This window comes from Mus caroli, unplaced genomic scaffold (assembly GCF_978045245.1).
Source record: "Mus caroli unplaced genomic scaffold, Mus_caroli_1 scaffold_1, whole genome shotgun sequence".
Classification (NCBI taxonomy): Eukaryota; Metazoa; Chordata; class Mammalia; order Rodentia; family Muridae; genus Mus; species Mus caroli.
In genome coordinates, this window is record NW_028227256.1 from 149225481 (window position 1) to 149240529 (window position 15049).

Consider the following 15049-nt stretch of genomic DNA (forward strand, 5'->3'; position numbering starts at 1 on the left):
CATTTAGCTGTTGTTCATTTCCTAGTTTTTATTTTCTTTTATTTTTATTTATTTATTTACTTTTTATCATTTCCTCGAGGGCAGAAGAATATTCTCCCTGTTCACCCAGGCATTCGGTACCGACCTGGGGGCAAGTCTCATTCTGTCAGCTCTCAGGAAAAAATAAAACATCTTCAGGAAGAGAATGGCAAAGCACTCACGAGTCTCAAGGACTGGGCAGCGACGAGGTAGGGTTGGCCAAAGGTCTTGCGGAACACAGAACGCCTGGAACCTGCGTGGCCTTTACCGAATTGGACTACAAGTCCCAGAACGCAGGGCGCTACTAGGCAGAAATCTAGCAAGGCGCCTGCGCGTAGGTCTGTAGTCAAGCTGGAGGAAGCGGTGCACCTTGGGACTAGTAGTTCCTAGGTGGCAACTCCTGGGGTCGGAGGTGGGTCGAAGGGACAGCTCCCTGCCCAGTCCCGCCTTTTGTCCACGTCCCGCTTCTCTGGGCCAATGCTCGGTCCTGTAGCTGCGGCCAGCCCCTCTCCGAGGCTGTCTCCATTGGTCCCGAGGCTATCTCACTTCGGCTCTACCCGGAAGTAGCCTTGGGGAGGCGGTTTCCTAGACTACGACACCGGAAAGCTGGGGGCGGTGCTCCGAGCCGTGGAGGGCGGAGGGTGGTGGCAGCGCTGGCGCTGGGGGACCGGCTCGGTGACTTCGGCAAACAGTTTGGCGCCGGCGGCCGCCAGCCTCACTCCACAGTCCGCCCTCGACACGGCTCGCAGCCTCCTCGCCGCCGGCAGCCCGCAATGTGGCCCACCGTGCCGGTGTAGCAGCTGCGCGTGCGCGGAACCACGGGGCCATGAGCAAAGCCGGCGGCTGCCGGGGCTGTGGGTGCCGGGTCCCCCAGCGAGCGTCATGGAGCCTGGTGGCAGCGACGGCCGCGCTCTGTCTGGTGTTGGCCACGTTCGTGTGCACGGCAGGGGCCGCGCCCATGAGTAGGGAAGAGAAGCAGAAGCTTGGGTAAGGGTGCGTGGCTGTCCGGGTGGGTTTCCTCGCGCGGCTGCCAGCAGTGGAGGTGTCTGTCATTGCGCCCCCGGCGCACTGTGGACTTTTTCTGTGGTGACTGTAACAGCTGGTGAGGCTGGAGGACCTCGGTGCGGTGGACGGGGTCCAGGACGATGGGAGCTGATCCCCGGGATGTGACCTCGGGGGCTGTCGAGTGTCTCCTGGGCAGCCTGTGACATATGTAGTGTTGTGTCAGCGCCTCTGCTATGTCAGGGGCTGGTGGAGGGGCTACCGCCTGGGTGGCGGAGGCAGGGTTGGATGTCTCACCCAAGTGAGCTCCCAGCGGGAAAATGTTGCGGTGCTTACACCTGTTAAAGGAAAAGGGGCGTTCACCGGAACTTGAACTTTTCAGACTTCACTATCCCCCTTGCTGTGTTTTCTTTCCTAAACGGCATTTGTGAACTAGAGCAGGCGATTTGATGCTATTCAGAGGCCTCGATTAAGTGTACCCCCTTAGAGTAGTTTTATGAGGCTTAAAAGTGTTCCAAAACACTATTTATAGCATTTAATCCAGTAATTCGACTACATCCGAAGTGGCACAAGTGACTAAGAACGAAGTGGAGAATCTCTGGAAATTGGCAAAACCGTGAAGTTAAGTGAGAGGAGAGGAAATGTGTGCCTGTCAGTAGCACGGCGAGTTGACTGCGAAAGATGCTTATTAAAACAGTGAAGTGGGTGGGTTTTGCTTGTCTGGTTAGTTAGTACAGAACACTAGAATGCACTACTGATTAGTGAAGAGGTGAGAAAACTGGTGGGGATGTAGACCACGTGACTTATTGACACCAACTCCAGAATTTTAAATTGTTCTTGCTCTTTGATTCATTTCTTTCCCTGGAGAATCTATCCTACAGAAGTAAAGACACAATTAGAGATAAGTGTATCAAGGGGTGCATTTTGACAGAACAGAACAGGCTGGGGGGGGGTCATACATTTAGAAAGAGTTCTGTACTAAAGCAAGTTGTAGGGTAATATATAAATAGAAAACATTATTTTATAAGAAAAAATTAGTTGCCTGAACTCAGGAAAAAATAACAGGTAACTTATCCCACAAAGGGAGGTGGAGCCATTAGGTTCTGACGTAGATGCTTCTTTACTTCCGCCATTGCAAAAGAGCTATACTAATTTTTTCATCAAAGAGCAAATAAAAAGGTGAGCAAAAGAAGACGAAGTGTTATCTATTCAAACAAAATTACCAGTGAATTCTAGACTCTTGCCTTTTCCTTTATAAGTTTAATGTATTATTTTGTGACATTTTAAAGATGTTCCCACTTTGTTGGCATTTAACTCATGCCATCTCTAAAACTGTTATTCCATCGCAAGGTGGATGCTATCTCCACTGTGCAAATGAGGACATTGGGATTCAAGGTTAACTTGCTCAGAGTCTCAAAGCTGGTCAGGTTTGTGGGTTTTTGTTACATTTATATTTTTTAACCTATGTCTGATCTCACAGTTCACAGTCTGTACAGTGCTGTACTTCCTTAAGATTTGGGGGGAGGGGAAGTATTTCTATTATGGCTGCAAATATTTTCTTTGACATTCTTATTAAAATTTCTATATGAGTCATTGGGTTGCCAGGTTCAGTCTCAAAAAAACCAAGCTGTACCCCCCTGCCCCCTGCCCTCTCCACCCCCCTCCAACCCATCCCTCCCCCCACCTTCTGCCCCCCCCCCCCACTGGAATTGTGAACAGCTGCTCAGTTGCTTGCACTCAAATATCTGATCATATGTAGTCTGTCAGGGAAAAATTATTTTCAGGAGAAGTGATCTTGCTAATATTTTTAGTTAACAGAGAATATAAACCAGTGCTTTCTCTATTGATGTTGGGAGGCAGGGTGACTTTAGAAAACCATTTTTAGAAATTATTTTGGAATGAAAAACATTTTTAAATGGGGAGGATCAGATTTCCAATATGTCTTATACAGTTACTAAGTTGATATAAAACCATAGAGACTTTTTAACAGTTGAATACAGTCACTGTGCCTTTCTGTAGCTAGGTCCACTTTGAAGTTGATGTCATGGGACTTGCTGGTTGTTGCAGAGATGAAAGTGTGCCCTCGTATGCAATCATAATTTACTCATAATTTGGAAAATTGACAGCTCTCAAAGTTGAGTTAGCCAGTTAGAGGTTTTAAAACCTGTGATCCACCTCTAGGCTGTAGCATTCCCAGAGACAAGAGATTTCCCTTCTTGATATTAATCAAACATTTATTCTACTTCAGAGAAGGAAAAGTTAGCATATCCCGTTTTTATGTTAGTACTTGCAGGTTTTGTGGGGCCTTGACTTTAAAGATGTTTGAGAGATTGTTATCATTTGCAAGATGAGGAATTCTCTAAGATAATGCTTAATATTCTGAAATTCTCTGGATCTGTGTAAATGTACAATATTTTAACACAATAGTAGGAAGATTTTTTTTTTAGAATGATTTTATTTATTTTATGTATATGAATATACTGCCTGTCTTCAGACACACCAGAAGAGGGCATCAGATCCCATTACAGATATTTTAGAGCCACCATGTGGTTGCTGGGAATTGAACTCAGGACCTCTGGAAGAGCAGTCAGTGCTCCTAACCGCTGAGCCATCTCTCCAGTCCCAGGAAGAATTTTAAAACTACATTTGCCAGTGTGCAAGTGTGCCATGACACGTGGAGTCACAGAACAACATGCAGGAATTGGTTATCTCTCTCCACCACGTGGGTTCTTGGGATCAAACTCAGATTGGCAGGCTCTGCGGCAAGTGCCTTTACCCAACGAACCATCTTGCCACCAAGGACTTGTTTTTATGGGTAAGTGTTTTAAAATAGTCATAAAAGTTGCCAGGACGTATCTAGGTCATCAAAATGAAGGATGCTTGACCTTGCTGGTCATTACAGCCAGGATCTGGATGTTAGATCTTTCCTGCCTGTAAGCTTCACTGTTCTCAACAGTCATCTTTTACTGTTCTGAAGGTGGCAGTGTAGTACAATAGGAAGGGGAAATCGAGCCAGTCACTGTCTTTACTACCTTTTCTGTCCCTGATTTTAGGATCTGGAACGTTGGGAGGAGAAGTGCTAGTTTAAGACTTGCTTCAGTGTTTTCCTTTGCTAGTTATTGGATTTGGCCCTGTCTGGCTCTCACATTAGCTTTTGTAATTACACTTCATTGTAAGACTTATTTCTCAGTTTCTGAGACTCTGGTTTGGGCACCTGAAACCTCCATTTCAAACAGCTGTATTGGAAGTTGATACAAGTCTCTCTCTCCTCTTTTCTCCCTCCCTTCTCTGCTTCCTGTTTAAGGATCAGCCTCGGCCCTAACCTCCTGAGAGCTAGAAGTCTCCCTTCTAACTCCCTTCTGAGCCTTAGAATTTTTACTTTTGAAGTGAATTCTATTTTTTGAGAGTGCTCTGAAGAGAGCAGAGCACATTAGAAAGTGTATACAGTATGCACTTAACTAGGCATGAGTGGTTTTACTCAGTTTAACGGGCAAGGCAAAGGCTTGAGAAAATGTCTTTATTTCATAATGGTATACCCCCTCCCCTACTGCCCTTAGTAGACTCCATAGACTAAGCAGTAAATGGTGCTAATAACTATTGCTTTGAGTTGTCTAGAAACGCCCCACTCCAAGAGTAAGTTACATAATTATGTTAATAATGGTAGTGGTTTTTTCAAGACCTGCTTTCCTTCTCTGCCATTCTGACATGGATCATTCAATAGTTTTCTTAGGAAAAAAAAAACCCAGAAGTTTTATATAAATTGCCAGGTCTAGGACTAGTAAAATCTTGGCCCAGTTCCTTGTGGTGAGGTAAGAGAGGCTTATTACTCTACTCTCTTTGTGGTATCCTAGCTTGTTTTATGTTTTTATTAGTGTGCTTTTATGAGGGAGAATTATGTTCCTGAAGTACAGTAGATAGAATATACAATAACTTTTCTCCCTCTCTGTTTTTTTCACAATTAGAAATCAAGTCCTGGAAATGTTTGATCATGCTTATGGCAACTATATGGTAAGTATGAAGCTATCTGTGCATACCGCTTATATGAGCTAACTATACACAGGTAACTGGGAAGTTTTGAAACCTGAATTACTAATGTATATTTTTAAATAAAGCTTTTTTAAAAAAGCAGGACAAATGTAAGCTAGCAGTGCATTCCTGTTGGCGATTCATATGGAATCAATTTATTGAGTAGGTAAGAAATTGAAAGCAGATCATGAAACTTTGTGTGTAAGCAGTTTACTTTGGTTCTGGCAGCAGTTGACAATGTACATAGGTAAAGAGGAAAAAGATGTTGTGTCTGGCTGTAAGGGATGTCCTTTAGGAAAACTACAACTTACTGTACAGACCTATGAAGCAAACCATTGCATTAGAGATAATATCACCTAGCTCACGTCCAAACGTTTTGATGTGGACTCTGAATTACGCATTTTGCTTTCTGCTGAGCCAGTATTTAAAAGTTTCAGAGCTACTGTGAGATGCAGTGGCAGCTTCCACTGTTCAGGAAGAGAAGCAGGCTCTGTGGTACAGAATGGGAGAGAACATAGCAAGCAAATTTTAAGAGTTCAAAAGGAAGTTTTGCATAAAAATTTCTATAATTTTATAAAGAGTTTAATCAAGTTATGCTGAAAATTTCTTCTCATTTCCTTGTTTTTGCATTTAAAATATACCAGGAGATTTCCTATGATTATAGCCTAATAAAGTATAGTTAGCAAAATTTGACAGAGCGCTAACTCTAATTCTTTTAAAGATACTTTCCACTCGATTCAGTAAATCTATTTTCACTTATATAGGACAGATATCATTACATATCAATATCATTAGTCCCTTTATATATTTTTGTATTTTCTTTCTTTCTTTCTTTATTTTTTATTTTTTTATATATGTCTGTGTGTGAATGCTCACAGAGGCCAGAAGAAAGCCTCCAGTGGCTAGGAGTGACAGACAAGGTTGGGAGCCACCCAGAGTGCGCGCTAGGAGTGAAAGTCAGGTCTTCTGGAAGGGCAGTGAATGCTCTCAGCCACCTGTTCTCTCCCAGGCCCTGTTTTTATATTTTAATTTCATATTTGATAGCCGCCTTCTCTTTTACCATCGCTTGGCTAGAGCGAGGCTTGACTTTCTGTAGGTTTTCTAGAACCCGATTGTTAGGAGGCTTTGGGTGTAAACACTGAAAACGTGGTTTTAAACTTACTGCTCAGTGTAACAGTAGCTACTCCTCTAGTATTTCTTTCAGAATCATTTACTCATGAATTTTGTTTAGGGGAAGTGTAATTGAACAAGTTGAGGCTAGTTATGGTATAGAAATAGCCAAATGGACCCCTAACAAGACCCCAACAAGACCCCCAGCTCATGTAGCCAGCTCATGCAAGTAAACTTTTGATTCCAAAGTTGAGTAAAATAGGAGACAGCCAAATGGATTTACCACATTTTACTCTAAGTAGGGCCCTCTCCTTAAAGATTATATTCACTGAGTGTATATATCTGTTCACGTGTGTGTTCACGTGTGTGCATGGTAGACAGAGATTGGCACTGGATCTTTCCCTCAGTTGCTGTGCCCCTTGTATTTTGAGACAAGGTCTCACTGATGCTGAAGCTGACTCACACTCTGGCTAGACTGGCAAGCCCAGGGGTCCTCCTTTCTCTGCCTCCCCAGTGCTGACATCACTAGCATGAATTGCCATGTCCGGCTTTTTGTGTAGGTTCTCAGGAATCTGAGCTCAGGTCTTCATGCTTGTGGGACAAGCACTTTACTGACCGAGCTTCCAAGTCCTTAGAAACTTCTCTTTATAAAGTATGGTATCTTTAATATACCCCCCACCCCTCTAAGTGTACAGCAGAACGTCTATGGATATGTATTCAATGGGTTTGTGATAGAGTGGGCATCAAGGACAGCCCTCACAAGACTTCATGACCCAATTCCTAATGTAACCTACGTGGGTAACTTTGCTATAAGTAACTACGTATGGGTTGGATGGCAGCTCTGTGTTGGTTTTTCTTCACTTAGATCCTAACCTGATAAGTTAACTCCTTTGAGTCAGGTCTTGTAGAATGGGGATCATTGGAGAGGACTGTTGGAGACCATAAGACTTTAAAACAGAGACACCCTTCTTTATAATTAATTTTTAATAAAGTCGTTTTTTATATGTCTTGTGCTTAGGATGGTACTTGAACACCTAAGTACTTATTAAATATTTTTTAAAGAACTAGATTGATTTTTTGTGAAAATGAAATCAGACATATTTTTGCATTTGATTATTTTAATATATTTTGCCTTCTAAAGTAAAGAAAAAACTTAATAAACTTCTTTTAAAATGGAAAGTTATGGAGGATTTCAGGATCCATAAACTTCTTGTATTGGCTGCCTATGTTAAATGTTAAGTGCCTGCTACTGGATAGGCTTTTAATAATGTAGAGAGCTTGCCCTCATTTCTCACGAGTTGTGTGCAGTGTTGCTCCTCAGTCTGTTCTACATACTGCAGGCTACAACATCTCCTTGAATCTTCTTGGCTCCCACGGGAAGAAAGTGGTATTTTCTTTTTTTTTTTGGTTTTTCGAGACAGGGTTTCTCTGTGTAGCCCTGGTTGTCCTGGCCCTCACTTTGTAGACCAGGCTGGCCTCGAACTCAGAAATCCGCCTGCCTCTGCCTCCCGAGTGCTGGGATTAAAGGCATGAGCCACCACGCCCGGCAAGTGGTATTTTCTAAAGATGGGCAGTATGAAGTAGTTATGACCATGGACTTGAGACCTGGAAGAAGATTACCCTACGGAGCTCTGCCCCCTACCAGCCTGGTTAAGAAGGGAAGGAGGGTCACCTGATCTCAGCCTGGTTTCTTATCAGTGTAAAATGAAGTCAGTTCTTTACCAGCCTTACATTCTTGGGCAGGCAAGTCTGTCTTCATTTTACACAGGTTGCCTCATTAGAGCTAGTATCTGGCAAGTATTCCGAAGCACTGGGTGTAAGTGCGACTGGTAATTAGAACTTAAGTATGATTTGGCAGAGATGGAAATTTCTCTTGTAAGCTGAATGTAGTGTCACACATCTCCAATCCCAATATTTAAAAGGCAGAGGCAGGAGGATTGCTACAAGTTCCAGCACAGCTTGGTCTATACAGCAAGATTTAGGCCAACCAGGATTAAGACCCTGTCTCAAGCTGGGCAGGGGTGGCACACACCTTTAATCCCAGCACTTGGGAGGTGGGGGCAGGAGGATTTCTGAGTTCGAGGCCAGCCTGGTCTACAGAGTGTGAATTCCAGGACAGACACGGCTACACAAAGAAACTCTGTCTCAAAAAAAACCCCAAAAAACCAAAAAAAAACCCCAAAAACCAAAAAACAAAAAAACCAAACCAACAACCAGCAAAAGAGAAAATTCTCTCCTAAAATTCATCTAGATTTGAACCCAGTTGTGTGTCTAGGTTGAACAGAGAACTTCTCAGCTCACACTTCTGTCACTGTCTGGGCATGTGCTCTTTGAACTCATTTTTCTATCTGCTAATGAAATACAAGATTCTCCATGTACTGTTTCTTGATAGAACATCTTGCCAGCTCTGAGTAGATTACTACCTCTCTGCGATCCCTGGAGTTATCCTAAGACATTCTCTGATTTCTGTGTGATTGCCATGGCTAGTAACATTCTAATGATTGTTTGACAGATCTCTAGTCCCATCAGACAGTGGTGGAACTAACTGTCCCATCGGTGAACTAACTGCACAGATGGCTTTCTCTTTTCTCCAAATCACATGAAATTTGGTGTTTATTTTGGCAGTTCTTGCATAATTTTACTTAGCCCTAGACCATAGTTACTCTAAGGCTTCTCGTAACAGGTTTTGCATGTTTGTACTAAGTTAAATTTGCACAGTAATACAGATGATATAATATGTACCAGGGCTGTTCCTGCTTATGATATCTGATTCTCAGGGTTTATCCTGGCTACTCTGGGCAATCCAACTGTTGTATGCAGAACATGTTCTTTTGAAGACCTCTAAATATTACATATAGAATTTGAAAGAGCTAGAGAGCACCCTTTCCTTCAGCTGGTAGATTCCGCCTAATTCTACAGTCACTTTAAGTTGGGTTTCCTGAAATAAGCTTTTTGTTTGTTTTGAGATTGTTTCCGTATGTGGCTTTGAACTCTCTGTGTAGCACTGGCTGACCTCAAACTTGGGCATCAGCCTCTCAAGTGCTAAGATTAGGGCTGTGCACCATCACACCCAATTGAGTAACTTTCATCATTAAGCCGTAAGACCTATTTTAGATTTTTATGCATTTTAAATTCATTACTTTGGAGTTCCAGATTTATGTCCATCTACTCCCCCTTTAAAATTTTATTTTACAAAGTATGCACAACACATGTTGTAGTCACTTTTAGAAATGCAGTTCCAAGGCATTTGTCTCTAGAACAGCGGTTTTCAACCTGAGTGTTGAGATCCATTTGGGGGTTAAACGACCTTTCACAGTTGTTGCCTAATGTAAATATCAGATATTTACATTAAAATTCATAACAGTGACACAATAACAGTTATGAAGTAGCAACGAAACCTGCCTCATGGTTGGAGGTCCCCACATTGTCAGGATTGCATGGTCACAGCGTTAGCAAGGTGGAGACCCACTGGGCTAGAGCACTGTCTTCCCGTCTGAAGCTCTATAGTCGGCTTTTCTTTTTAATCACTTGTTCATCAAAAAGATGAACCTAGGGACAGAGTGTTTATGGAGGGTGCCAGGTCATCTGTGAGTGTGAGTTTGAGTGTGGAACAGACGTCACAGCTTTCAGTTTGCATTTCCCACCAGCAGTGCATGCGTTCAGTTACTACACATCCTCTCAAGGACTGCCATTTTCACATCTTTTAATTTTAGCTGTTCTAGTGGGTGTGTGGTAGTGTTTCACTTTTCCTGTGACTAATGTGGTTGAAAATCTTCCCATGCATTTATTTTTTGTTCATGTATCTTTCTTGAAAAAGCATCTGTTTCAATTATTTTTTCATTTTAAAATCAAGTCCTTTGTCCTGTTATTGCTGAGTTGTAAAAATCATTTTATAACCTAGGTGTGAAATCTTTATCATGTTTTATGGATATTTTTTAGTTGGTACTTTGAATTTTAATTTCCCTAACAGTGATGTTTGAAGTAAAATAATTTAAAAGTGATCAAGTCTGATTTAATTTTTTATTTAAAAAAATCAAACTTTTATAGTCTCCTAAAAACAAACAAAACCTTTCCAAGTCCAAGGTCACAAAACTTAATTTTTTTTGCTTCTAATGTTTTTATAGCTTTAGTTTATTCACTTAGACTTATGCCTTGTTTTTGCGTATGATGAGATAAATGTTGACTTGCAGTTTTTTCACATGTGACTGTCTAGTTATTAAACCAGCATTGTTGTAATGAGCTGCCTGCTCCTGTTCAATTTCTCTGACACCTGTGTGAAAAGAAATGCTTTGTTTTGACTCTGTGTGTGTGTGTGTGTGTGTGTGTGTGTGTGTGTGTGTGTGAGTAGGTAGATGGGTCTCTCTACACTCTGTTTGTTGTTGCTCCTTTAGACCAATGTCACACTGGCCTACTTTTTGTAACCTTGAGATGCATTCTCAGCTCAGCAGTGTGAATTGCTAGCTTTGCTTTTCTTTTCCAGGACTGTTTTTGGCTATTTTAGATTTTTTTTTTGCATTTCTATGTAAAATTCAAGACCATATTGCCAATTTCTACCCAAACAGTCACCAGCTTTTGTTTGGGGTGTGTTGAGTCAATAGAACAATTTGGAGAGAATTTCTTTTTTTTCTCTCTTCTTTTTCTGAGAAAGAGTCTTGAATTTACCGTGTAGTCAAAGATCACCTTGAACCTCTGATCCTTCTCCCTCTTAATTCCAAGTGCTGAGATTTCAGGTGTGTGCCCTAATACCCAATATGTAGCTTTTGTAGAGAATTGATTTCTGTTTTTTCTTACTTTTTTTTTTTTTCTGAGACAGGGCTTCTCTGTGTAACAGCCCTGGCTGGCCTGGAACTTACTTTGTAGACCAAGCCTTGAACTCACAGAGATCCACTTGCTCCTGCCTCCTGCACTCTGGGATTAAAGTTGTGCCTCACTGCTACCTGGCTGAGAACTGATGTCTTAATATTAAGTCTTTAATCTATGAATATTTTTCTACCTACTTAGGCTCTATAATATGATTAATGATTTTAGTTGTTTTTAGTAGGATAAAATGCCCTTCCTTTACCTAACAGATAATAAGTGTTACTAAAACGTCTTTGGGCTGGCGTTTTGACTTGATTCTGTATAGATGAGTTTATCGCCTCAAAGCCATGGTAAATTGAGAGTCTATTGTGGAGAATCTACTAGCTTGTGTTTGTAATTTCTTTTTTCTCCTGTGCTTCTAGTCTGGTGCATTTTCTACGTAGTTTCTGTCAGACTCTGCATCACCTAAGTTTCATTTCTGACTTATAATTAATTGTTAAGTGTTATCCTGACTCTTGGTTGTATCAACATGTGAAGAGGAGACTTTACTGTGCTTCACACAGCTGTCTGAAGCCTGCTGCAGCTGTTTGTTGACACGTATTCCTTGCTCTGGCCTTATGCAAACTCTCTGGAGTGTGCTTTGTGGTTAACCTGAAGAAAGGCTATGGTTTTATTTTTACCTTTAATCTTCAGACAAAGGGTATGAAGTATTTTTACACCTTAGCTCAGAGCTACTTTGATTATTCTGCCTTGTACTTGCTATGGATATTTTTATTATCTAGATAGGTTCAGGATTTGAATTTTCATTTTTAATTTGGAGTTCAATTTTAATTTCAGATAAAAGCATTTGTGTTTTTGTTTTCTAGAACTCTAAAAATAGTAGTGTGAGGTTTCTAAACAGTAGCTTAAAATAGTAAGGAACTTTTTGCCATCAAATTAATAATATTTTGTCTTTTTTACAAAATAACTTTAAAACTATTAAAGCAATTTAAAACTTTTTTTTTTAACTTTTATAACTTACATGTGTTAAATATAAAACAAAGTAATCAAATTGTAAGCATTCTGGAGAATTGGTTGTATTGAGATTGACACATAAAATTAATTAAGAATTTATGCTGAAAGTGTGTATTATTAAAAATTAAAAAATATAGTTTGAGATCCAGAATGTAGTGACTGTACATGGATTCCAAATATGTCAAAATATTTGTTGCCTAGAACCATCTCAGGATGAATCATCATGGAACATTCAATTTTTCTAAAAAGTAGGCTAAGAAGTATAAACAGTGTTGATGACTGTAACCACATACTCATGTGTATAGGAAACTTTAGAATTTAAAAAAGATTTATTTTTATGTGTATAAATGTTTTTCCCCCACATGTATGCACCATGTTCATGCAGTATCCTTGAAAGCCAGAAGAGGGTGCTAGATTCCTAGAACTGGAGTTAAAGGTGGTGGTGAGCCACCCTGCAGATGCCAGGAACTGAATCTGGGTCCTTTGGACAAGCAATTGTTTAGTCTGGTTCTACTGCTGTGATAGAACACTATGTCCAAAAGCAGTTTGGAGAGGAAAGGATTTATTTTGTTCTGACAGTGTATCATCCAGGAATGTCAGGGCAGGAACTGGAGGTGGGAACTGATGCACAGGCAGAGTGCCGCTTCCTGGCTTGCTCAGCCTGCTTTCTTATACTCCAAGGACCTCCTGCCCACAGCAGTACCAACTCTAGTGAGCTGGGCCCGCTCAGACCAACCATAATTGGAAAACGCACTACAGACGTGCCTAAAAGCAAACCCTACAGACACATTTTCTCAATTGAGAATCCCTCATAAAAAATGACTGTAACTTGGGTCATGTTGACAGAAACTAACCAGGACAAACAAAGTGCTTTTCACTGCTGCTCCATCTTTCCGTCTCCCATAATTGAGACTTCGGCAAAGAGCTTTGAAGGTTCCTCATATTCACACTGTGGTCTGGGAACAGTCCCCAGATGGATAGTGTTAGAATCCTCAAGGGGGGCTGACCCACATCCCTCTATTATTCCTCTTGCCTGAGTTTTGATTGTGATTTTTGCCTTGGTTGTCTGATTTCTTCAGCAAGTGTCCTGGGTTTGAAGGTGTCATAGGTGTTGTATTTCTCTATAGGTGGTAGGTTGTCTCCTCCTTTACATAACTTGGAGAACTTCTGAACAGTCTGGAATGCTTAAGACAGACATGTTTTCTTTCCTTCAGAAACTTGAAGACGCAGTTCTGCAGTCTGTTTGCACTTGCTGGGTATTTCTGTGTTCATTAGTAGTCTGATGTGTGTGCTGTGTGTGACTTGTTTTATTACTCAACTGCCTGCACAGTTCTTAATTCTTAAAGTTCAGCAGCAATATTTCCAGTTGTGTGTGTGAGTCTCTCTATGTCTCTCATGCACCTTTGTTACCTAGACTCCAAACTCATAGTATATAGCAGAAGAGCAATAGAGACAGAACACCAAACACGTGGTGTTCCTCAACATTCTCTGATGGGTACAGAGAAAAGTGAAGAGTAGCGAATCTAATAGTTAGCATTTTTTTTTTGTTTTTGTTTTTGTTTTTGTTTTTCGAGACAGGGTTTCTCTGTATAGCCCTGGCTGTCCTGGAACTCACTTTGTAGACCAGGCTGGCCTCGAACTCAGAAATCCGCCTGCCTCTGCCTCCCGAGTGCTGGGATTAAAAGCGTGCGCCACCACGCCCAGCATAGTTAGCATTTTTAATATTTAAAGTATTAAAAAGTGGAAAGTAAGCCCTTTGCTGTTGTGTCAGGCAGTGCTTGCTCTCCTGAGATCCAGGGCAAGTGTCGTCCCTGGTGTGGGGAGTCCTTCCAGTCCCTTCTAATTCTGGATGGATGTCAGACATTTGATACTTTGCTCTCTTAGTGTCATGAAATATGTCTAGAATTTCCTTTGTAGGATTACTTTCTCTGACATCTTTAACCCTTTGTCATAACCAGTTTCTTAAATTACATTGATAATTTGGCCAATATATTTCATATAAATGAGAAAGAATGAATTCTTTAAAAAGCAGACTTTATAAAATTGACATTTGGGGGAACGAATAGCATTAAACATTTGAAACAAAGTAAATTCCATGTAGAGAAAACAATTTTAGAGTGTGTGTATATATGTGTGTATACACATATATGTGTGTACATATATATGTGTGTGTGCATGTATGAGTGTATGTAAATGTGTATGAGTAATGTGTCTAGGGCCCAGAGTAGCCTGGTGTAGCATTCCTGGAACCCAGAAACCATGAAGGAAGAAATGAATAGATTTGCCTACTTAAAGCTTATAGTGAAAACACTACAAAAAGAAATTAAAAACTAAACAAAGGAAAGATAAAAGATATTTTATTGCTTATAACAAATCATGTTTTTTGAATTTCTTTTGGTACTAGAAGTCGCCTTTAAAAAATAAATGATAAAAACAGGCCTTTTCCCAGAGTGACTAATATAAGAATATGTGTATCCTTCTTAGTACTGGAGCATTTTTTTCTTAACCCAGAAGATTGGCAAAATACAAAGCATCGATCATTTCATACTGAGTGAAATAAATAGTAAATTGATACCCTGCTTGGTAATAGCTATCAAAAATTCATTATCTCCTTGACTCATACTTATTTTTAAGTGATCCACATAAATATTACATATATGAAAGGTGAATATGTCCACAGCTGTTTGTTAACTCATCCTCCATGTTTACCCATACAGGAATAAATAAATGTATGCATACTGTGCAGGGTGTGGGCTCCTCAGTCAGGTGACCTGGGTTTAAATTCTGGATTCATCAGGGCAGCTGCTCAACCTAGGCTTATGTGATGTCCCTGGGTCCTCCCTATGAAACAAAGACAATTGAATCTCCTTCAGAGGATTAAACTATTTGCATGTATAGAATAGATGGTAGAAACATGGACTCAATAAATAGCAGTTATAATTTCATTTCATTATTAAAGTATTTCTGAAACATTCCAGCATGGTGAGGAGGTTGTCTTAGTAACACCATCCGTAGCCAAGGCAGCTTATAAAAGGAAGCATTTAATTGGGGCTTGCTTACAGTGTCAGAGGGCGAGTTC

The 15049-nt window shown here is 40.8% G+C and overlaps 1 protein-coding gene across 7 annotated transcripts in view; it reads left to right on the forward strand.

The window, feature by feature from the left end:
• The first annotated feature begins 630 nt into the window (after nt 1-630).
• The window catches only part of Edem3 (ER degradation enhancing alpha-mannosidase like protein 3), a 66072-nt gene continuing 51653 nt past the window's right edge, over nt 631-15049 (forward strand). For all 7 annotated transcript variants that reach the window (XM_085841906.1, XM_085841916.1, XM_085841927.1 and 4 more), the window contains exons 1-2: nt 631-1005; nt 4983-5028. In XM_085841906.1, coding sequence (XP_085698032.1) covers nt 845-1005; nt 4983-5028 — 207 coding nt within the window. In that variant the 5' untranslated portion in view covers nt 631-844. The remainder of the gene's footprint in view (nt 1006-4982; nt 5029-15049) is intronic.